Source organism: Panthera onca, chromosome A2 (assembly GCF_046562875.1).
Source record: "Panthera onca isolate mPanOnc1 chromosome A2, mPanOnc1 haplotype 2, whole genome shotgun sequence".
Classification (NCBI taxonomy): Eukaryota; Metazoa; Chordata; class Mammalia; order Carnivora; family Felidae; genus Panthera; species Panthera onca.
In genome coordinates, this window is record NC_138340.1 from 104,492,516 (window position 1) to 104,518,604 (window position 26,089).

Consider the following 26,089-nt stretch of genomic DNA (forward strand, 5'->3'; position numbering starts at 1 on the left):
AGAGTGATATTTCATATTCCTTGACTATTAATCTAATGCTAATGAAGGTACAAACAAACCTGTGAGGCCACATGTTTGAGAGCATTCTGACCAAGGAGACCAGTCAGAAAGCTGACAGTTTATAGGACATTCCACCATGCAGGATGTGTTCATCTGCCAGTTCTTCTCCAGGCCAAGCTGAAAGGAAAGAGGCAGATCTGTTTTACTGACCTGGAAGGATGCCATGATGTGTCTTATTATTAGAGGGAGGATGGGAGGAAGAAAAAAAAATAGTAGTGGGGAGGAGAGGAGAGGAAGAATAAGCAAGATGCATAATAAAATAAAATGGTATCTGGAGGACAAACACGCAAACTTAAAACTATAAAGTTGTTCAACCCACGAGAGTGGGAACAAAGGGCACAGGATGAACGGAGGAGTCCATTTACTCCATATACATTGTTGAACTTTTCAAATTAAAAAAAAAAAGTTTTTAAATTTTAGCTAATGCTATCATCATTTTTTTAAGTTAGTTATTTTTTTATTTTTTTAAATGTTTATTTATATTTTGAGAGAGAGAGAGAGAGGGCAAGAGGGGGAGTGGCAGAGAGAGAGGGAGACACAGAGTCCAAAGCAGACTCCAGGCTCTGAGCTGTCAGCACAGAGCCTGATGTGGGGCTAGACCTCATGGATCATGAGATCATAACCTGAGCCGAAGTCAGAGGCTTAACTGACTGAGCCACCCAGGCACCCCATAAGTTTACTTATTTTGAGAGAGAGAGAGCATATATGATTGGGGGAGAGGCAGAGAGAGAGAGAGAGAGAGAGAGAGAGAATCCCAAGCAGGCTCCATGCTGTCAGTGTGGAGCCCTCGGTGGGGCTCGAGCTCACAGACCGTGAGATCATAACCTGAGTTGAAACCAAGTCAGACTGTTAACTGACTGAGCTACGCTTGACCTCCTAAATTTAAAAAATAATTTTTTTTTTTGAGACAGGCAGCTAGTTGAGGCGGGGCTGAGGTAGAAGGAGAGAGAGAATCTTAAGCAGCCACCATGCCCAGCACAAAGCCCAGTGCAGGGCTTGATCTTGAGCCACTCAGGCATTCCCGTTGTTGAACTTTTTAAATAAGGAATGAAAAAAAAGTAGATTTAGTCTCTAAATTGGTTTACTTTCCCTAAAGGAGTAACGAGATAGGTGTAAGCATGATTACTTCCCATTAGTTAAAAACCAAGAATATCACCAATATGTAGATTTATAATTGTATCTTTGGGATATTATTTCTTTTTATGTATCATGTTAAAACTGAAAAACAAAAGGTTTAAAAGACAAATTATCACTCAAAAACTAATAATATAACATTGAAATAATATTCGATAATAGTTAAGTATGTTATCTCTCTCAAAAGGAAATACGGGTTGCCAGAATTTTTTGATTACGAATATTTTATACACATTTATTTTTTACAAAGATTTTCTTTTCTAAAACTGATCTCAGCAGCTAACTGAGGTATAATTCACTTATTTTGGTTAGCCTCTCATTAGATTCTGACACTGTGACATTTTATTAGCATTGAGTTCCTTCCTTGTTTAAGCATTCTACTTTTAAAATATGAGATTTCCAACTCATCTACTTTTATATGCAAACAGTTAAAAAGTCCAAGGTACAAAGTAGCACGAAAATAGAAGTGCTTAAGAGCTTGTGAGGAGACTACAGGTTTTGTTTTGTTTTTAATCCTTGGGATTTTTAAAATGGGTTTTAAAATTTTTGCATGAAAGAGAATTTTATAGTGTCTATGGTATATAGTAAAAGATGGCCAAAGAAATGTTATATTGTGGTTCAAGTATAGCTCTCAGCTCTAAGTTGTCCACTGAAAGAGGATCAGATCAGTGACTGTATGCTACACATCTCTCCAGGCATTCCTATTATATTCTTCACCAGTAATACTTGACAAAGCTGAGGATTTGGTATGAACATTTTTACCGTATCACTTAATTCAGGTCTCAAAAAGTCACTTAAATCATGGGAGGTTGGAGAAAGGAGACTTAAGGCAATTATATGCTAATAAGGATGTGTAACATTTAAGGCAGATAATAGTTTCATGGAGAGAGGGTTTGAATCACAGAATTCAGCTACTATGACTTATTTCGCTGCAGAGTTGAAAAGGATGTCTGTTTATAGACCTTTGTGGTATCCAGTGGTAAGACATTTTAACAGTCTACTATGGTTTTTTCTTACATTTATTGTTCCTCTTTTTTTCTTCTTCTCTTACTGTCTCATCTATCTAAACATGTGTCTAACTAAATGAAAAGAAACCTGTTCAGGGATCAAAGAAGAGGAAAGGAGAAACCAATTACTAGGATTGGATGAATAAATGTCTGAAAAACATCAAAGAAAAAAATGCTATATAAATCCTAGATAGGTTTAACCCTAATTGTCCCCTTTGCTGTGTAGGAATGGCATTATTTCTTTCTGGTTCTTAGGGAAATAGCAAGAGTTAGCGACTGCTGTTGTTCTGAATGCAGGGTTTGCACATGTATTAGTAGGTAGGCAATCAATCCATTATTTAAAAAGATAGCCAGCTTTTCTCAGGGATATTAGTTAATACTACTGCATCCATGGGGATGCATAAACAGGATAGGAGTTGTTTATTCCAATTCCTGTAGAGAGTAGCACTGTACTTCCTAAAGACAGTGATTACTACAATGTTATGATTTGAATCCCTAATTGTTACCACAGTATTCAAACAATGTAACATTAATGCATAAAAGTAAATTTATCTAGGCTCCTGGATAATTAAAATAACAGTTATTTCTCAAGGTTTTACTCACATTTCATTTAAGAAATAAAGGACTCTATACCTCTGTCCTGTAGTCACTTATTTTTTAATTGGTTTTGTATGATTTGGGGTTAGCTTTCACAAAGCTCTCAGCTATTTAATGTATATTTCATTCTGATCCAGGAGGACATTTACATGCAGGTTTGCAAAAAAGGAGATATTAATCAACTGGAAGTAGATCAAAGCTCTCCAGCCAGCATATGACTATAGTAATGTTCATTAATACTAATGTTATTTTTTATAATGGTTACATTACTTTGATGTTACTAGTTTCAAAACCAAATTAATTCAGGTATAAAATTTATAACTAAAGTATGAATACACTAATTATGTAATAAGATGGTAATGGGAGGAATTTACTAACTAAACAACTTGTTTTCAGAACACTCAGCAGCTCCATTCCCATGGACAGATATAAGGAAGTTGTTAGGTCTACATGATAAAGATATCAAATGGATTGATATCATCTCCATCTGGAGTTTTCTCTTAGTAGCTGGAATAATTTACCATGGGATTATACAGCCCCCAAGATGTGTAGGTAGAAGTCATGGTCACCATGTCTGCTGAACCCTAATGAGGTCATAAGCTCCTCTCTATGTGTTCAAGATCTATTGAGGCTCCTGTTTATCTTGGTTCATGTTTAACCCAGTGGGGTTTAGATGCAGGAGGAGTTAAAACCTGTCAGGAATGTGGGGACCCTTTTGGTATGGAAGTCGGACAAAATAATTACAACATCAAGTGTAGCTTCAGGAAGAGAAAGGCCAACAACTATGTTTCCTCACATTTCATAAGGTCGTACCTAGAAATGATGACATTACTTTTATAAATTGGAAAATTAACAGTTACAAGTCTCTGCACCTCAAAGATATAATGGCAGACTTCATTCCTTTGTTTGAATTTCAAGCTCTCTCTTACCCAGACCTGAGTACTTAGACTCTCACAGCTGGATATTAGATCCTAATATCAAAATCTGCTACCAAACCACATGCGATCAATGTTTAGCAACAGAGAGAATAAATGATGGCTCTTGGCAGGTGTCCCAGGCAACACAAAATTCACATGAAATTACAAAAGATGATGAGTAGTCTGATTAAGATTTATTGCCTTTATTCACCTTGATTACTTATTGTTCCCCAAGCATTTCTTTCCAAATAGGCTAATTAGCATACCTTTGGGCTCCAAGCAGAACAAAATACAGGAAATTATGTGTAGAAATCAGTAGTTGGACAGTGTTTCTTTTCAAGAGGGTGCTTAACAGCCTCTGAGTAGTATAGAAAACCATCTGCTGGCAATGAGCTGCAGTGAGCACAGGTCACTTGGCTCAGCATGAATTGAAATTATTAGGGAAGAATTTACTCACAAAGATATAACACAGTATCCCCTCACCTCTTCACAATATTTCAGGTCAACCGACTTGCCATCACTTCGAACACAATCCAACATCCTTGTTTTAATGCCATTTCCACAAACTGCCTTCTCACTGAGCTGACACGTGCTCCAGTCTGAAAGGAAGGGAGCCCATCAGAACAGAAGGCTATGTATGAAACAGATTTCAAATGAAACTCTGATGACCTGAATCCCATATTTAATTCACAACTGCTTCCTAAGCCCCACAATCAATCATCCCACATGCAGAGCATATGGGTCCCGGCTTTGAACATATCAAGAGTCAAATGGAATTGCTGGGGTTGCACATAGCTATGGGGATTATTCTTGAAGGCAGATGTCTACCTGACAATCTTGACAGCTAGCCTTTTGGTGACAGTGTGAAACTGGCTTTGGCCTGCAGATCGAATGTCACTTAAAAACGTTTTTTTCCTAATAAAAGTAGAAATTTAAATTTTAACATTATTTCAAACAAAACACTATTTCACTTACTGTCCATACTTAGAATGTTTAAAAATATACACTTATTTATTTCAAAATCACTTTGGCCATATCTATTTAATTCTTTTATTTCATGTCTTTTGCAAAGTAATTCTTTCAATCTTTCTTTCCAGGGTAGCATAGCATGGCCCAGAGAACTGTGACTTCTTTGTATCGTCAAAGGAAATGGAAGAGAAAAACCTAAGGAGACAAAAAGCCAATCTGACTGCTGTGTGTTAGTGCACAATGTTTAGAGTTTGTTTCAGTGGGAAAATTACTTGGGAAAAATTCCAAAATAAGCTTCAGTGTTGCCTTACATCATATAAACCAACGCATTCTCTTCTTTCTTAGAATTTGCGCTGATATGGTATGAGATGAGGGTTATGGGAAAAAATGAAGTCATAATAAGTCTTTTCTTCTGAAAAAAACATTCATCCTTTTTCATCTGTACCTTTGATAATGCTGAAATGTTTGTATCTTCTTCATACGGTTTTTTGGTAGCTTAAGATTGCTGACATTTTTACCTCAGACTAATCATGCTTATAAACTTCCCCCACACCAAGAACTTTGTCCTAGTATGTTATAGGTATTAAACATCTTCTGAAGAAGAAAGACATCTTTCAATAAACCTGATACTTATGGGAAAGATATGTATCTTTTATTTGCACCTTCCCAAAGTGGGAGGATGTCTTCAATAGGATCATTTAGGCTATTCACAATCTACCTTAAGGGCTCAATGTCCGTGTGATATTTTCATTCTCTATCCTGATGTTTACTGAGAAATAGATAAATATTTCTGTCATTAAATAAAGAATTATCTCTGGGAAGGTAAGAAGCATGTCCAAAAGGGACCCAGATGGAGGGGAACAATACTTATGGGAATACTGCTGAGCTGAAAGGCACAGGATTTGGCCTTTAACTCTGTGATGAGATGACTATGCACATACCTGTTACATTATAATCATAGTGGAAGCAGTTTTTGTTTAGGTTACAAGGTTCCTTCTCAACAGCATTAGGGCAGGCTCTTCCTTCATCAGCAGGTTGTCTGATGGGATCAGCTGACCTTTGCCGGAAACTGCTTTGATTGCAAGGCTGACAAAGAATAATACAACTCCTCAGAATGGTGAATCCCCAGGCACACAAGAGCTAATATATGAGGGAGAGCACTGGAGCAGGAGTTAGAATTTTTGGGCAGAACACCTCAGTGTCGCCATCTATAAAATCAAGTGTCAGATGAGTTTCCGATGTCCCATCTAGCTATAAGATGCTTAAGAGTCTGTGTGTCAAATACCAATGAATACATCCCATCACACATATGTAAACACACACATGTGATCATATTAATTATTGTAGATCACTAATACAGAATTTGTAAACAATCTATCTATCTAATATAGTTTCTTGGACCTGAAAAACCATTTTAAGGGTGATTTTAACATATTAGTTATTATAGATCATGAATACAGAAATCTATCTGTCATCTATCTATCTATCTATCTATCTATCTATCTATCTATCCGTCCATCCATCCATCCATCCATCCATCCAAGTTTCTTAGACCTGAAAGACCATTTTAAGGGTGGCTTTAAATAACTAGTTTTAGTGACCTTTCTTTTCCTAATGGGCACATATACATGCCCACAAACACAATTCAGCAGTTAAAAAAGACTAGCTTGCCATTCTGTTACTGGCACAGTCTTGTTCTGAAAACATCTGGTTTCTAAGAACAGGAACTTCAGATATGATGCTATGGAATTAGAACAGAAAATCATTTGCATACCCTTATTAAAGAGCTGATTCTTTGTCGTTATTTAACCTGTATCCAAGTCCACCGGCAGCCCTGTTTTGCCCCTGCTCTATCAGTTGGCTGTTAATCAGCACCTTTAATAATGTTAACCCTGAGATAGAAAATTAATCTCACTTTGAAAACACGCATCATAAATTCTTTGAAACTGTCTTATATTGTATTTCAGCAAATTAATTCCACATTAGATGTATTCTTCCCGTGTCTTTGATGCCATTTTGAAATGTACAGCTTTGCAGAGGTGCCTGCGCTAAGCCACATTTCCTCCTACATGCTCAGCCAGTTCTGTTTCAAATGACTCTGCCCAGGGTCCTGTGGAAGAGCCCCTACGGGCTGTTGAAATCTAGAAGCTTTGTGTGATTTGAAAGTCTCAGCTGGCTTTCCAGGCCCACAGAGACACGCAGTCAGTGTGTGGAAAGAGATTCACTGACACACAGCTTCCTTCTTTCGATTCCCTTTCTTGCCAGGATCTTCTGCGTTTCAGTGTCAATACCCCTGCTGCAGTATCCCCACTGTGTGAAAGATTATTCCAACAATTTAAATAAAATGGATTGGGCAAAAAGCAAGGGATGACAATAACCTGACACCATTAAAGTACCTTTACTAGAGCTTCATTCTTTTTCCCTTTACCTGGAAGGAATCATTATCACCATGGCAGTTTTTAACATGCTGTGTAGTTATAAACTAATCCGAAGGTATTTTGTGCGGGTCTAGGAGGATGGCGGAAGGCATAAAGGTTGCAAGAAATTGAGCTGTTCTAGTGTGAGACAAAACACTGCTGACTTTAAATGGCATAATCATAGAATGAAGTAGCCAAGAAAACACCCTCGCTTTCATAAGCAATTTGGTTTAGTAATTATTATTTTCTTAGTAATAGCTCTGAAGCTTTCATGGTAAAAAACTGGGTAAACTCTATATTGATAAATGGTTCATCATCTTACCAAAGTGCATCGGGTCCAGGGACCCCATTCAGATATCACACAATCCTCAGGACACGGTAATTTGCACTCTCTGGAGCCCAGGGGCATCTCTTCTGGGTCACAGAGGTAATCTTCTACATGGTCAGAAGGGCCATCCGCTGTGTTCTGCATGCATCTACAAGAAAACATATACCTATTCAGTGAAAGAACCAAGACAATTAGAACAATGTCCAACCCATAGGATGGATGGTTCTTCCTAAGACATCATTTAGGTGTTGGAAGGTGGGAAAGTTTGCATTTTATAAATTGAATTCTCCAAACATGAAGACACGAAAGGATCTCTGCCTCCCATAAATATTTGCAGAGCTTCAGTATGATATAAAATCCACACTTGATTCTGTCATCATAATCTTTTATAATTATAGCCACTGTGTGTATTATAAACTCGGTATACAGTCTTCCTCTGAGAGGAGAGGGCCTTTTACACTCATATATGATGTAGCACCTAATGGGGAATGGTCCACAGAGATTCATAGAGGGGTTGTAATTTTGGAATATAATGCACTTTTTTCTTCAGAAGAAAATGGTATAGTCCATAGAGAAGGTAGACTTTTATATGATGAAAGATGAGGCATCCTGAACTTTCCTAGTGAGAGGTTTCATTAGGTATTTTCAAAAATAACTGATGGCACTTATCAGGTTGTTTTGTAATTTTAGCCTCCTATATGCTGATAACTTTAAAAGAAACCCAGAAGTGAAAGCAATTATAGTAGTAATAATAATAGCACACATTCTCTAAATGTGGTTGTTTCAATCATCCTGTATCTTCACCTTTTTTAGTGTTAGTTTTCTTTTTAACAGAACCAATTCAAACATTTTATTATGTTTCACTGTTTTGCAAGCAGTCCTGGTAGTCTTGTTTACTCATCTCTTGAGGAGCTAATTAACGTGGCTAGTATCAGACTTGACTAAGACGTTAATAATCTCCCCAAGCACTGTTCTAGTAGACGAGAAAAACTTTATCCCTCATCTATAACTCAGAGAGGGTCAGTCAGCTTAATGGGTTGGGGAAGAGAATGCATTGCTGGAACTAAAAAGGCAGGCTTGAGTTCTTAAGCCTCTCAAACCCATTGCAGTGTTTTACACTGTTGGTGAAATTACATTATCAATTATACCTGGAATTTCACCTTTCCTAGGGATTTACAATCAGTGGGGACATTGCATTTTCACAAACCTACTCTGCAGAAACGCGTTTCTATCCAGTACTGCCCAGTTTAAGAGAAACGTCATTTTCCTGTGGGATGCATTTAATGGCTGGAAAACTGCTATTCGTCATGTCTTAGTTGGATTTTTAGTCTGAAAATATACCCATACAATACCACCTACGCATCTTTTTTTTTTTGGTATATTAGATAAAAATAGAAAACCACCACAAAAACGTGCAAAGGTAGATATTTGATTTCATCACTGAAGAAAAAATTATACATTTCTTTGGGAGAATTTTAGTTTCCGAGGAAAAAGTTCTATCTTCAATGGCACTGAAAAATGTTCTGTTGACAGGAGCTTTGAGAGGACATGAAGCAGAGTTTAATGCTTAAAAGTTGGATTTGCTGCTAAGAAAAGATTGAATTCATGGTAGGCACTGACACAGCGAACAAGGATTAACTTGCAAAATTACCTATTGATCCAGAGTTAAGGACAGATGTTCAATACTCGATTAAGTACTTATATACATAAAACTACATTTTCACAGGCTTTTCTTCTTTAATTTTTTATTATATAGGTAATTTATTCAGTTTAGGAAAGTCAGAAGAAAAAAAAATCACATGATTCTATCACTCAGAGAAAAGCATTCTTAACAGACTCACAAAATAGGAACAAACTTTACTATTTTGTGCCTTTTAAGGAAAAAATTAAAAATACATTATGGATGTAACTTTTAGTGACTATATTCAAATAGCCTCATTTCAAGGTGCCACAATTGCTAAAAAGACCCTTATTGTTGACCTTCAGATTCTTTATGTTTTATTTACTTCATTTGGTATTAACCAGCTTTTAAAATCACTCTAGAGTACAGACTAAATATTTGGATCAAGTTTTAAGCACAAAGGAAGGCACTTTGAGTGCATTTGCTTTCTTCACATTCTTGGCCTTTCTCCTTTCCACAGGAGACGGAATTATGATGTGAGAAAACTGAACTGTATTAGAAATAACGTCATGCAGAACCAAGCTGAAGGCAAAGGGTGGAGCCAGAGGCCCACCACGGCTGTGACAATAAGGGGCTACACTGCAGAGAATTCAAAAGCAACCATGAAAGTAACCAAATCTGTTGCTTTTTATTATTATTATTAATTTTAATTGTCACCATGTGCTGGCAATTCTAAAAATAATGTCCGTGAGCAAATATCCCTTCTGACCATGGAAAATCACTTCGGCCACTTAGTGTATGCTATGCCATACCATCCTAAAAGAGAAAGAATGGGATTGGATAAATTGAAATATGCTGTCTCGCAGACTCATCTATCCTGAAATGTTGCCCAATGCTTGCATATAAGCAGTACATTTTGGCCTTAATTATTAGCAGAGGATAAGGTTAGAGAGGTTTACTACTCAGTCAGTAACAAAAAGGAACATTATTATGTGATCAGAGATCATAATCAATACTGACCTTGTGTTTTCTCTATTTACATTAAAGATGTTTACTAAAAACATAAATTGATCTCAAAAGTTACTTTGATTAAGAGGTACTTGGAAATGGTGAGAGTATCTATTTATTAACCAAGAAAAAGCAACATGTACACAGATAGTTGAAGGGAAAGCTGAAAGAATAGTTTCTTTTTTTAAATTAAAACTATTTGTTTTTAGAGAGAGAGAAAGAGAGCATAAGTCAGGAGAGGGGCAGAGGGAGAGGGAGAATCTTAAGCAGGCTCCATGCTCAGTGTGGAGTCCAACACAGGGCTCCATCCCATGACCCTGAGTTCACGACCTGAGCTGAAAGCAAGAGTCGGAGGCTCAACCGACTGAGTCACTCAGGTGTGCCACTTGTTCTTTATTACACTTTTTCATACTAACTAAAAGCCCAACTTGATCAAAAAAATTTTTACAAGGAAAGTATTTTTAAATTTGAAGGAGAAATTTTAAATTTGGAAGGGAATGGTGGAAAATGGAATCTCTGTCTTTTCCTTACATTTCCCTATCATATTACCTCACAGGCCCTCTTCCACCTTTATTAAGTTCCTCAGAAAAATACCTTGAGAGTTCAGAGGGCTTGGGAAAAAACAGATAGGAAATTATTATTCCTGGAAGCAAAGTTACACATAGTGTGCCAAAGTTTTATGATACGAATGCTAATTTGCTCTACTTTTCTGTTGAGAAATATAAATCTTATTCCTGAAAAGTTAGATCATGGGTGACAGTGGGCTTCCTCATAACATAAGTAGTCAAGTTCTGGATGTTTTTACATTTGTCTTTACTGTGTGTAACTCAGAAGGGTTGGAAGAAACTGGTATAAAAAGTGATAAAACAGGGCACCTAGGTGGCTCAGTTGGTTGAGCGTCCAACTTCAACTCGGGGCATCATCTCACGGTTCGTGGGTTCGAGGCCCGCATCGGGATCTGTGCTGACAGCTCAGAGCCTGGAGCTTATTTCAGATTCCCTGTCTCCCTCTCTCCCTGCCCTTCCGCCACTCACTCACTCTCTCTCTCTCTCTCTCAAAAATGAACATTAAAAAAATTCAGTATAGAAAAAAAGAGTGACAAGAGACTGTGGATTGAATGCCAATTCTGTCACTTTTCTAGATGTGTGTTTTTGGTAAATTACTTAGTAATTCTGAGTCTACTCTACAAAGTGGAGATAATAAAACCAAATACACTTGTTTGGTAGGGTTCTAGAACCCCTAAGAGGCATATGCAGATACTGTAGGGGCAACTTAATGAGTATAAAACTTGTATTAAGCATTAGGGAATTTGTATGAATATGACAGGATCTCAGTTTGGAGAAAATGATAGAGTTTAATAAAAATGACAGCTCAGTAAATGGATCCTTTCAAAACAAAGAGGGGTATATGGGGTACTATAGGGCAACACTGCTCAATAGAACTTTCTGTGATGATGGAAATACTCTATATCTCTGCAGTCTGACAGAACAGCTGTTAGCCACCTCTGGCTATTGAGCACTTGAAATGTGTCTAGTGTGGCTGAGGAAATGCATTCTTAATTTAATTGTAACTAGTTTAAATGTATTTTTTAAAGTTTATTTATTTATTTATTTATTTTGAGAGAGAGAGAGAGGGAGAGAGGGAACGGGAAGGATAGAGAGAGAGAGGAATCCCAAGCAGGCTCTGTACTGTCAGTGCAGAGCTCAATGTGGGGCTCAAACTCGCAAACTGTGAGATCATGACCTGAGGTGAAACCAAGAGTCTGTCACTTAATCGACTGATCCACCCAGGTTCCCCTTAATCAGTTTAAATTTAAAGTGAAATAGGGGTACCTGGGTGGTTCAGTCAGTTGAGTGTCTGACTTCAGCCCAGGTCATGATCTCAAGCCCTGTGTGGGGCTCTGTGCCGATGGCTCAGAGCCTGGAACCTGCTTCAGATTCTGTGTCTCCCTCTCTCTCTGTCCTTCCCCTACTCTGTCTGTCTCCCAAAAATAAATAAACATTAAAAAAATTTAAAGTTAAATAGCCACATATGGCTAGTGGCTACCCTATTGGGCAGTGCGGCCAGAGAAGGCTTCCTGGAGGAGAAGAGAATATTCAAAACTTAGCTAGTTTGATGTAAAGGAGCAAGGATTTATAATAGATTATCATTAAAAAGCAGTAAGAAATATTTTTGGCCTTCAAGAAAAAAGGTATTGGGGTTGAGAAAATCTGCATGAGTTCAGCTTGTATTCAATATGTGAATCTTTCTTTTCACAGGAGCACCTTGAAGTGAGGCTCCTGATGTCAGAAGACCCAGTGTGACAAACTGTTGCTTGAAGCAGATCCCCTTAGAGTTTTCCATGCACTCAGACTCCCTAGAAATAAAACTAAAGACAGTTTTATTCAGGAGACTGGGGAGGAGTGAGAGTGGCACACGTGAGATCAGGAGGAGATTGCGCGTTCCTTGTCCACGTAACCAGGCTTGGCCTTACCTCACTTTTCGGGTTTGCACACCCTCTCCACAGTTATCTCGCATGTTGACAAAGGTCACTTTGCAGATGCTCCATGGCTCTGTGACCCATACGTACTGGTTGCACTGACTGTGGCAAGGAACGACCTCATACACCTGAAACACACACAATGAATTCTCAGGGATTTCTCCTCAGGGAACCTGATGAGGATATGTGGGGACACTTCACATCACAACAATCATTACATTCTTTTCACTCCTCTCCTTTCTTGTTCATTATTCTAAACTAGGAATAGAGGAAATCCGAGAGTTAGAGTAGTGATGGGCAGGGCTAGCGGTGCTGTGTTCTCTTGATCCTGTTTGACATCACAGGTGCAGATCTGATCAGGTGGAGCACATGAGACCCATTACACACTGTCCCATACTGACCCACACCACACAGCACTGTGATTTCATGGGCCATCTGTCTTGTTCACAGGCCTGTGTGTCTCCAATGCTTAGGCCAGAGTGCTCAGATGTTAGGCATTCCACAGAGGTTTGTTGAATAGATGAATGAATGAATAGATGAATTAATAAAGTAAATAAGCAGATAAAACTAGTTGTTTTTTTAAAAAAATATGACTTGGCCTGTTTTTCAAATAAATGTATGTAATAATAAGAATTTATACTCTTTTTTTTGCATTCCATATGTGAAACTGAGTCAAACGGTAAAAAATAAGGGAATAAGCCTCTTTAAAACTAACCCTCAATCATTCAGGGCTTGGAAGCAAGGTCTGAAATTGGTCTCGTATTATACAGCTACAGCCCAAAGCAGGGAGAGCCACATAACACAAAGCAAACTTGTCTGTCCTCCGGTGTCCATGAAGGCTGAAAGCCCCACATTTAGGGTGGGGTGTTGGTCTCAGGATTTTAGAACAATGAACCAATTTTGCTCTTTTCTCAAGGAGAACAATGACTAAATCAAGGAAATAAATAAACCATAATCTACTGCAACACAGCTGACTCAACCGTTAAAGAAAAATGTCTTTTAAAATGATTTCAAAATCTATGGTCATTCAACTCTATTTCCTATTTCACAACACACACACACACACACACACACACACACACACACACAAGTATATGTTTGTTTTTTGTAACTACTTAATTCCAGAAAAATCCAGAAAATATAGATATAAATAGCCCCTTGGAGCTATTCTTTTGTGCAAATTTCAGTGAGTAAAGGAGACCCATTCCAAGTGAAAATAAATCATATGCGCTGTTGGCATAAGAATCCACAATTACTCTTATAAATGATCACCTTCACATTGGGTACTGTATTTAAATGGGACTAAATACTACCAGGTAAAACATTACCCTACAACTTGTGGGGAAGGAAAACATTGAAAGAGAAATGCCATTTTTCCTAATGTTTCAATGGTTTTCATTTTAATCTCCTACACTGGACTGAATACAAATCAGTTCAGAGCAACTTCCTGTCACCCATCCTCAGCCTACCTGCACCTTTACCCCTCCCTCCAAGAAGCATGACATAGTTAACAAGAGGTGTCATTGCCTTTTCAAGGCTGGTGAAGTGAAACTTGTTCCCCCCACTCCTGTATGTCAGGCCCTGATATTAAAATGAGAAAACACAGGTAGCAAGCTAGAAGGACAGAGAGAGAGAGAGAGAGAGAGAGAGAGAGAGAGAAACAGATGCAAAACAAAAATTGTATGGAAAATGTGCTATTTTCTCCCTGTAAAAGATAAAAGACAACAGCAGAAAAAGAAATCCATTCTCTGAAGTCGGGAGTGAAAAAGAAAACAAGCAGCACTCTACCACGAATCAGGAGGTTTAAAAATTCTTACCTGTGCCTGGAGTAGTGTTCAACAGGAATGAGGAAAAGAAAAAAAATAAGGAAAAAATGTCAGTATATTGAACAAAAAAATTCATGTTCTAAGTTTTAAATATTATGTTATCCACACATAAAAGTCTACTTTTCTTTTTTGGTAAATGATTAGAATATTTTTATTAAGCCCTAAAAGAGAAAAAGCAACTCCTAATTATTGTTGAAAGTGAAGATACACAAATGAGTATTGCAAACAGCACAGTCAAGGTAAAGATTAGATGAACAGGATGAAGAAATCTTAAGAAACTGACTAGACCTAAAAATACATATCATGTGGGATTGATAAATGACTGCAAATATTTTGTAATCCAAATTAGGAATGAAATCTATCCATAGATTGATTAATCTATTGATTTTAATCAATCCATCTACATTTAATCTACATTTAATTTCCATCCACATTTAAGGAAATGAGAATTTGCTTCCTTAATTAGAAAGTGGAAAATCAAAGACCATTTTCAAGTCAATGGACCACTGATTATTTTATTGAGGAATGTAGAATTATAGCAAAAAAATCCATGTGACTTATAATTTTCAAAATTAACACAAACCTTGGCATATTCTTTACTAACATGTTACTGATAAATCCTAGAAAATTCTATTTTTTTAAATGTAGGACATTTATATTCAAATGGTCAGCAATTTAGTATTTCTCGTTTTAGCTGGAATTTTTCAGTTGTTAATGTTGTAATTTACACCAGTAAGCTGATTAACAAGTACGCAAATGTCACTATCAAAATTAAATTTTATCAGAGTTGGAGAGTGACAGAGAAATGATTTAGGTAAAAGAATTTTCATAGCAAAGACAACTTGGCAGAAGGTCTTGAACCTTTAAAAATTTACTAGTGAAAAAATACTGAGGCAAGCATGGTTTATTTAATTGAAGGGCTGACTGGCTGTACACACACACACACACACACACACACACACACACACTCTGAACCTGTGTGCATATGTCAAATTTCTCTTTATTAGAATCATGGATCAAAAGTTATTACAATTTAAATTTACCATTGAAAATTTAAGATTTAAAAACTTGTAAAAAATATTCTTTTGCATTATGAACCTTACATTTCAGTTATTCTGTTTCATTAGGGTCAGGTAACTGAATTTTCTTTGCAAATATTCACTCTGGCAGGGAAACTCAATTACCAGTAGATGGCAGCAGTGCAGTGTATTATTTGCCTTTGGTTGCCTTTAAGGGAACATGCAGCAAATTCACTCAAGGGAAAAACCAAGATTTTTTTCAGAGTAGTACTTCCTGTAGCATGTAATTCTCCATTTTGTTCATCTTTAATTTCTTTATTCAAAATTTATTTTCTCTAGGGTGTACATTTATTTTTACATCATCATTATTATTTTTGAAGATCTAATTGGCTTTATTATCTGATTCATGAATTGGGCGGCATTCCATTTAGCAAGTTGAAGGGAGCACCCTATAGTATACCTTTATTATCATTAATAATTTAAGTTAATTTAGGAAGTAAAGTACGTGTACTGGAAAGCAGTGTGTTTGGAGATTAAAATTAGATGGTCTGTGTATGTGTGAAACCTATCTACATATTTAACATTGGTTCATATATATGACTTGGTTCATTTGACTCTGACAATATAAATTCATACCTTAATATCTACATATACTATATTAAATTTATTCTTTTTTAACTCACATGTAGGTCAAACAAGATAATAACTGCCTACATCTTATATTACATTTGAATTTGTCACCATTCCCTCTATTAGCCTTTTTACTTCATATCTCCAGTAGAACACAAGTAACAACTATGAACAGCAGATAATGAAGTGAGCATACGAAATCAAATAAAGTTCCAGATAAAATTGAACAGGTCAATGACTAAATTGGTAGATAACATAGTAACACTGACTTTGAGGTCATCTTTATATTTCTTTTTTTCTTAACATACTTTATATCAAAAAAATTTAAATGAACGTCCAAAACCTATTTCCTAGTTTTAGACCCAACCCATATACTTGCTTTCATTTTAAGTAGTTGGTAATTGAGATATCTTTTCTGACATTCTAGGGAAGTATAATAATGAGACAATCTTGCTCTCAGCACACAGCTAGATACAATTTTATGGTATTATCTTAAAGGTAGGTGTCGCTTTAATTTCCATTTAATTATATTCATATGCATATACATGCTGGGTACTAAATGTGATGCAAGGATGATATATCTGATTTGGTATTTTAATAGCATACATACATTAACTCAGGCATTCTAAAGGTAAAATGGGTCAAATTTCTTACTTGAAAGGGGCTATTATTTACTCTTCTCCATTTGAAGAAAAAAATAGATCATAGTGACTGTAAACAATATGCAGTATTCTCAATATAAGAATCAATGGGAGAAAATACCTGGTTGACATGGTCCAATTTAGGGCAAGGCCTCCCTCCATTATATGGTTTTTCACGCAACCATTTAGACCGAACCTTCACACCGCTCCCACAGGACTTGCTGCACCGTGACCAGTTGGACCACTCACTAAGCTTGCAGTCAGAGGGACAAGGGATGATGCAAGCCTCTTCGATGTAACCTAAATGGAAGAAAATGAGATGAGAGCCATCTCCTCCACATGTCACTTGCACACTACCACCCACCATGCTAGCTCACTTAGAAGGTCCAAGTTCGACTTGACAGCAACATGCAAATGCAAAGATGTCTCCGTCGTTAGGGACTCAAATTAAATTCTGCAGGAAAATGACACACACGTACAGAGACTCTGTTAAAATAACAGCTGAGCAGCTGCCATATGATCTGCTTAGGATTCATGCTCACCATACCTCAACATTTCTGACTTTCTGACAGCTCGTGTTTAATTGACAATAACCTGTCTGCTGCTATATCATTCTCATGCTGTCAGAATGATACATTAAAAAAATTATAACAGTTTTCTATAAAATGCTCTCTGTTAATGTCATGCAAGTTCAAGTTTTTGAGTCCATGCGATGTTCTTCCTCAAGAATAAAGCCAGAGCCTCTCAATCAATATCTGAAAGGGAGTGTTTAACTTAGCACCTTATGCTTTCCCTTCTTTGAAAATCAAATCTGGAGAAGGAGAGTGAAGAATGTTAAATAAATAATGTCTCATATTTTTATAGTGCTGTCAATTTCAAAACAACTTTACATCTTGTTTTCATTTGATTGTCTCAAAAATCTTATAAATGTATCGGGCAGGTAGGTATTGCTTTTCTACTGGATAGATATTCTAACAAATGCAGAAAGGTAATTGACAAGTGTGGGGGCCCACAGTAAGAGATGGGGTCTAGTCCATTACTCGCTCCATCAAATCACACAGCCAATTAACTTAATCATCTACAGATGTGATTTGAGAAATGGGTGCATTTTCCTGGAACAGTCCCTTATTACCAACTTGGCATTTCACAGTATCAATTTATCACTAGTATTCTCCAGGCCAAAATGTGGAAAAAGCAAAATTTCCCTTGGTCGAGAGTCAAATGCATGGCTGTTCTGTGTAATACTCTGATGTGCAGAGGGATTGTTCTTGTAACATTTTACATCAACTTCAAGGATTTGATTTTGAAAATGATAATACTATAAACAACTTGTACAAGGGAACTCTAGGTAGGTTTATAAATTTTTTATGGAGAAAATTCACATACCATGAAAGTCAGCTCACATTTTGGATTTTAATATATTCAGTGGGTCATACAACTGTCACGATTATCTAATTTTAGAACATTTTCATCACCACGAAGAGAAACCCTATACCCGTTAGCAGCCATCTCCTATTTTCCTTTCCCTCGACACCCCGGCTACCACTCATCTATTTTCTATCCCTAAGAATGCACCAATTCTGGACATCTCATAAAATGAAATCAAACATTATGTGGTCTTTCTGATTGGCTTATTTCACTTAGTATAGTGTTTTCAGGGTTCCTCTAGGTTATAGCATATGTTAGTACGTCATTCCTTTTTGTGACTGAATAATTATCCACTGTATAGATATATTTTGCTTATCCATTCATCAGTTAATTGATATTTTAGTTATTTTCCTATTTTGTATATTATGGATAATGCTATGAACATTTGTGTATAAATTTCTGTTTAAACATGTTTTTAATTCTCATGGGTGTATGTCTACAAGTGGAATGCTGGCTCATATGGTAACTCTATATTTAACTTTTTGAGGCAATTGTCAAACTGTTTTCCAAAAGTGTACCATTTTATAATGTCAAAACTTGTCTTTTTAATTTTAGGGTCCTTTGAAGAACGAAATTTTAAATGTCAATGAGTCTAATTTACCTATTTTTTTCTTTGGTTGTTGGGCTCTGAGGTCACATCTAGAAAACTATTACCTAATCTGAGGTAATAAAGATTTACACCTAGGTTTTCTTCTAAGAGTTTTATAGTTTTAGCTCTCATATTTAGGAATATGGTTCACTTAATTTTTGTATATGTTATGAAAAGCTGTGTGTGGGGGGGTCCAACTTCATTCTTTTATATGTGGTTATCATGTTATTCCAGGCCCATTTGTTGAAAAGGCTATTTTTCTACATTGAATTATTTTGGTACCCTTGTTGAAAATCAATTGACCATCAATATAAGGGTTTATATCTCAATTCTAAATGCCATTCTATTGATCTCTATGCCAATACCACACTGTCTTGATTACTGTAACTTTGTTTTGAAGTTTTGAAGTCAGAATGCGTGAGTCCTCCTACTTTGCTCTTATTTTTTAAGATAGTTTCAGCTTTTGGGTGCTTTGTATTTCCATATGCATCTTAGAATCAGCTTGTCAAGTCTTACCCAAAATGGCAGCTAAGTTTTTGATGGGAATTATGCTGAATAGCTTGATCAATTTGGGAGTATTGCCATCTTAATAATCCAGATACATGGAATTTCTTTCCATTTATTTAGGTCTTTCATTTCTTTCACTGATGTTTTCTAATTTTTAGTGTACACATCTTAACACTTCATTTCTTAAATTTATTCCTAAGTATTTCATTCTTTTTATTGTAGGTAGATTTAAAAGAGAACCTTTCATTATAGCGAAACAAGACCACCTAAAAACCAGTATGATAAATTTCATCTAGAAGCTTGTAACCAAAGTGTCCCGGATTGAGACAGTGTTAAAAAGCTAGCCAGTTACTACACAGTATTTCCTAGCTTTATCACAAATTATGTGGAACACATGCTAAAATTGCAGGTTTCCAGGAATCCCCAACATTATGATACAGTTCAGTTGGGATAGGGTCTCACTTTTAGAAATTTAATGTATTTTCTTGCGTTTACTCACCATTCTTTTTTTATTGAAATCCTTTTATCAAGGTAATTGTGGATTCACATACAATTGCAAGAAATATGAGAAATAATATCAAGAGGTCCCTTCTCTACCTTTCCTAGTTACTTACAACAGTACCTATAGTATAATTTCAACCAAGATACTGAGATTGATACAATCCATTAAGCTTATCTAAGTTTCACTAGTCATCCTTGTACTCATTTATAAATGTGTGAGTGTGTGGGACTGAAATTAGGGAATGCTGTTGTAAGACAAGTCAGAACCAGTTGAATCTGGAGGACAGGCAGATGATTTGTACATATCTTTCTACATACAGTCCCTGTATTTTTGCCAAAGTTACACATTAGCTGTTTTAAACTTAGTCTCCATACACAAATGTGCATCTTTGTACAATTTCATAAGTACGAAGCTCATTGAACACACACATGAATCCAGAAACCTCTTTGGTGCTCCCTTCCAATCACTATCCCTTCTCACATGGCAGCTGCCGTAATTTCTCACAATGCAGAATTGTACTTCTAAAAATGTTACGTAAATGGAGTCATACAGTGAATAACCATTTGTGCAAGCTTTCTTTCATTCTATAATGTGGCATGAGATTCATCCATATTTTTGCATGTTGTTGAAGGCTATTTATTTTTTAATGTTTATTTATTTTTGAGACAGAGAGAGACAGAGCATGAATGGGGGAGGGGCAGAGAGAGAGGGAGACACAGAATCTGAAGCAGTCTCCAGGCTCTGAGCTGTCAGCACAGAGCCTGATGCAGGGCTTGAACTCACAGACTGAGATCATGACCTGAGCCAAAGTCGGAAGCTCAACCGACTGAGCCATCCAGGCGCCCCATAAGGCTATTCATTTTAATTGATATATAATATTCTATTGTGTTTATAATATTATGGCTTATTTGTACATTCTAATGATGGTGAGTGGATATTTTTTAAAATATAATTTATTATCAAATTGGTTTCCATACAACACCCAGTGCTCATCCCAACAAGTGCCCTCCTCCATGCCCATCACCCACTTTCCCTTCTTCCCCACCCCCAACAACCCTCAATTTGTTCTCAGTCCTTAAGAGTCTCTTATGGTTTGCCTCTCTCCTTCTAACTTTTTTCCCCCCCTTCCCCTCCCCCATGGTCTTCTGTTAAGTTTCTCAAGATCCACATATGAATGAAAACATATGGTATCTTTCTCTACCTGACTTATTTCACTTAGCATAATACCCTCCTGTTCCATCCACATTGCTGCAAATGGCCAGATTTCACTCTTTCTCATTGCCAAGTAGTATTCCATTGTATATATAAACTACATCTTATTTATCTATTCGTCAGTTGATGGACATTTAGGCTCTTTCCATAATTTGGCTACTGTTGAAAGTGCTGCTATAAACATTGGCATATATGTGCCCCTGTGCATCAGCACTCCTGTATCCCTTGGGTAAATTCCTAGCAGGGCTATTGCTGGGTCATAGGGTAGTTGTATCTTTAATTTTTTGAGGCAGAAGACATGAATGGATATTTTTCAATGTGAAGCTATTGTTAACAATATTGCTATGAGCCTTCTAGAATATGTCTTTTGGTGAACATATGTATTTTTGGGGGAACTATTCCTAGGAGAGAATTTGATGCATCAGAAGGTACCACCTAATTGTAAGTAAAGTATAAAAAAAATCTTTTTAAAGATAGGATCACAAATTTGGCATGAAGAGCAGGGTGCAATGAAAGAATTTTCAAAAGTGTAGGAATTAGTCTCAGCTAGCCTTCAAGAGGGCAGATGAGGCAGCTGGGGCTTTGTCAGCTGTGAAACACTAAAGACAGAAAAAAGACACCAATGTTAAGTTTTGAATGTACTTCTGATACTGAAAAAGGCATCTGGACTATTGATAATGATATAGAGGAAAGTTTAATAAAAAATGAAAGTACCTTATGACAGTGTTTACCAAAATTTTGAAAAGTGTAACTATTCTTCAAATAGATTGCAGTGTCTACTTAAATCTTTGACTTTGATTATGGTTTGAGGTAGGGAAACAAGCCCATCTCACTATTTTGAACTGAAACAAATTTTAAATCTCATTCTGCCTTTCATATAGCATAGCTTAGAAATTAAATTTATCTAAACCAGTAGGAGATGCTTAAAAATGGAACTCTCAAAAGGGCCAGTAATAATTCATTTTATATTTCAAAGTAATAGTTTATGAAATAAAATCAAACTGTAGAAATGCCTAAAGTCATTTCCATATCAATGGTATTCTGTGACCAAATTGTTTAATACTTGTAAAAGCACAATTTTTTAAAATACCAAATATTTCCAAATGTTATCAATAGCTTTGGCAAAGCATGCTAGTATTTCAAAGGTAATAAATTATTTTATACTTTTTAAAGTTTTTATTTAAGTTTCAGTTAATTAACATACAATCTAATATTGATTCAGGTATAAAATACAGTGATTCAACACTTCCATACAATACCCAGTGCTCAACACAACAAGTGCCCTCCTTAATCCCCACCAGCAATTTAACCTATCTCCCTACTGGTAACCATCATTTTGTTCTCTATAGGTAAGGGTCTGCTTCTTGGTTTGCCTCTCTTTTTTCCCCCTATACTCATTCATAATTTGGCTATTGTAAATAATGTTGCTATAAACATTGGGGTGCATGTATCCCTGTGAATTTGTATTTTTGTATTCCTTGTGTAAACACATAGTAATGCAACTGCTGGGTTTTACAGTTCTATTTTTCACTTTTTTGAGGAACCTCCATACTGTTTTCCAGAGTGGCTGCACCAGTTTGCATTCCCACCAACAAGGCGGGAGGATTCCTTTTTTTCTCCATATCCTCACCAATACTTGTTGGTTTGTTGTGTTGTTGATTTTAGCCATTCTGACAGGTGTGAGGTAATATCTTATTATTGTTTTGATCTGTATTTCCCTGATGATCAGTGATGTTGAGCATCTTCTCATGTGTCTGTTGGTCATCTGTATGTCTTCTTTGGAAAAATGTCTATTCACATCTCCCGTCCATTTTTAACTGGATTATTCATTTTTTAGGTGTTGAGTTTGATAAGTTTTTATAGATTTTGGATACTAACCCTTTATCAGATATGCTATTTGCAAATATCTTCTCTCATTCCACAGGTTGCCTTTTAGAATTGTTGATTGTCTCCTTCACTGTACAGAAGCTTTTTATTTTGGTGTAGTTCCAATAGTTTATTTTTGCTTTTGTTTCCCTTGTCTCAGGAGACATATCCATAAAGTTGCTATGGCTGATATCAAAGAAATAGCTGCCTATGTTTTCCTTGAAGATTTTTATGGTTGTATGTCTCACATTTATGTTTTTAATCCACTTTGAATTTATTTTTGTGTATGGTATAAGAAAATGGTCCAGTTTTCCCAATGCCATTTGTTGAAAAGACTGTCTTGGGGCACCTGGGTGGCTCAGTCGGTTAAGCGTCCGACTTTGGCTCAGGTCATGATCTCACGGTCCCTGAGTTCAAGCCCCGCATCGGGCTCTGTGCTGACAGCTCAGAGCTTGGAGCCCGTTTCAGATTCTGTGTCTCCCTTTCTCTCTGCCCCTCCCCTGTTCATGCTCTGTCTCTGTCTCAAAAATAAACATTAAAAAAAATAATAAAAAAAATAAAAAAGAAAAGACTTTTTCCCATTGGATATTCTTTCCTGCTTTGTTGAAGATTAATTGACCATATAGTTGTAGGTTCATTTCTGGGTTTTCTTTTCTGTTCCATTGATTTATGTGTCTGTTTTTGTACCAGTACCATACTGCTTTGATCATTAAAGCTGTGTAATATAACTTGAAATCTGGTTTTGTGATGCCTCCAGATTTGATTTTCAAGATTGCTTTGGCTATTCAGGGTCTATTGTGGTTCCATACAAGTTTTAGGATTGTTTGTTCTAGCTCTGTGAAAAATGTTGATGCTATTTTGATAGGGATTTCATTGAATGAGTAGATTGCTTTGGGTAGTATAGACATTTTAATAATATTTGTTCCTCCAATCCATAAGCATGGACTGTTTTTTCACTGCTTTGTGTCCTCATGAATTCCTTTCATTGGTGTTTTATATTTTTCAGAGTATAGGTCTTTAACTCCTTTGGTTAGGTTTATTCCTAGGTATCATGTTGTTTTTGGTGCACTTGTAAATGGGAATGATTCCTTAATTTTTCTCTCTTCTGCTTCATTATTGGTGTATAGAAATGCAACAGATTTCTGTACATTAATTTTGTATCCTGCGACTTTACTGAATTCTTGTATCAGTTCTAGCAATTTTTGGTGGAGTCTTTCTGGTTTTCTATGTAGAGTACCATGTCATCTGCAAATAGTGTAAGTTTTACGTCTTCCTTACTGATTTGGATGCTTTTTATTTATTTTTGTTGTCTGATTGCTATCGTTACGATTTCCAGTAGTATGTTAAGTAACAGTGATGAGAGTGGACATCCCCAGTGTTTCTGACTGTAGAGAAAAAGCTCTCAGTTTTTCCCCATTTAGGATGATATTACCTGTGGGTTTTTCATAGATGGCCTTTATTATGTTATGTTCCCTGTATCCCAACTTTGTTGAGAGTTTTTATCATGAATGGATGTTGTTCTTTGTCAAATGCTTTTTCTGCATCTATCGAGAGAATCATATGGCTTTTATCCTTTCTTTTATTAATGTAGTATATAATGCTGAGTGTTGAATTTGGCTTACTGGTCTGGTATTGAGAATTTCTGCATCCCTGTTTATCAGGGATATTGGCTTACTGTTCTCTTTTTTAGTGGAGTCTTTATCTGGTTTTGGTATCAGGGTAATGTTGACCTCAAAGAAGGAGTCTGGAAGTTTTCCTTCCTTTTCTGTTTTTGGGAATAGTTTGAAAAGAATAGGTATCAACTCTTCTTTAAATGTCTGGAAGAATTTGCCTGTGAGTCCATGCTCCTGGACTTTGTTTATTGGGAGTTTTTTGGTTACTGATTCAATTATTTGGCTGGTTATTGGTATGTTCAAGTTTTCTATTTCTTCCTGTTTTCGTTTTGGTTGTTCATATATTTCTAGGAATTTATCCATTTATTCAAGGTTGTCCAATCCGTTGGCATATAATTTTTCATAGTATTTTGTATAATTATTTGTATTTCTGTGGCATTGTTAGTTATCTTCTCTCATTTGTGATTTTATTGACTTGGGTACTTTCTCTTTTTGGTAAGTCTTTCCTTTTTGATACAGGTGTATCAATTTTAGTAAGTTTTTTCAAAGAACCACTCCTAGTTTCATTAATCTGTTCTATTGTTTTGTTGTTATTGTTGTTATTTTTATCATTTATTTCTACTCTAATATTTATTATTTCCTTCTTTCTGCCTGGTTTAGGCTTTGTGTTTGTTCTTTTTCTAACCCTTTTAAGTATAAGGTTAGGTTGTTAATTTGAGATTTTTCTTGCTTCTTAAGGTAGGTCTGTACTGCTATATACTTCCCTGTTAGGACCACTTTTGCTTCATCCCAAAGGCTTTGGACCATTGTGTTTTCATTTTCATTTGTTTACATGTATTTTTTAAAATTTCTTCTTTGATTTCCTGGTTGACCCATTCATTGTTTAGTAGAACATTGTTTAACCTCCATATATTTGTGGCATTTCAGATTTTTTTTTATTGGGTGGACTTCTACCCACTCACGGTAGGTAGAAGGTGCTGTGGTCAGAAAACGGTGCTGCGGTCAGAAAACGTGCATGGTATGACATCAATCTTTTTGTATTTGTTAAGGCTTGCTTTGTAAACTAATCAGATATTAGTATATCTGTATATTAGTATATACAGATATCTGATCTGTTCTAGAGAATTACCTATGTGAACTTGAAAAGAATGTGTATTCTGCTGTTTTAGATGGAATTTTCTGAATACACCTGTTAAGTTCACACTGTGGTCCAGTGTGTCATTCGAAGCCATTGTCTTCCTGTTTATGTTTAGATGATATGTCCATTGATGTAATGGGATGGTAAAGTGTGCTACTATCAGTGTATTATTATCAATGAGTTACTTTATGTTTGTAGTTGTTTTACATATTTGGGTGCTATCATGTCAGGGGCATAAATATTTATGATTATTAGATATGATTCTCAGACTGTCCCCTTTATTATGATATAGTACCCTTCTTTATCTCTTGTTATAAAGGTAATAAATTATTGAAATATTTCGAGAAGACTTGCACTTCCCCACCTTCAAAATGACTACAAAAGTAAACTTTTAACCTTTTGTTATTTAGTACTCAGAGTTGAAAAGAGAATCACATGATTGTTCATGTCACTACTTCACAAAGTAACAGATAAATGGAAATTCTTTCTTTCCATTTTATCTGTTGAAGTATTATGGCATTAGTGATACTTAACATGTATGACTTCTGACTGATTCACATTGTATTATGACGTAAGCAGAT

General features: G+C 36.2%; 1 protein-coding gene across 3 annotated transcripts in view; it reads right to left on the reverse strand.

Annotated features, from left to right (window-relative positions):
* Positions 1 to 26,089, reverse strand: part of THSD7A (thrombospondin type 1 domain containing 7A) — a 439,582-nt gene that overhangs the window by 24,605 nt on the left and 388,888 nt on the right. For all 3 annotated transcript variants that reach the window (XM_060632565.3, XM_060632563.3, XM_060632564.3), the window contains 6 exons: positions 16,775 to 16,953; positions 12,532 to 12,665; positions 7,424 to 7,577; positions 5,626 to 5,770; positions 4,199 to 4,314; positions 60 to 177 (listed from right to left, as the gene is read on the reverse strand). In XM_060632565.3, coding sequence (XP_060488548.3) covers positions 60 to 177; positions 4,199 to 4,314; positions 5,626 to 5,770; positions 7,424 to 7,577; positions 12,532 to 12,665; positions 16,775 to 16,953 — 846 coding nt within the window. The remainder of the gene's footprint in view (positions 1 to 59; positions 178 to 4,198; positions 4,315 to 5,625; positions 5,771 to 7,423; positions 7,578 to 12,531; positions 12,666 to 16,774; positions 16,954 to 26,089) is intronic.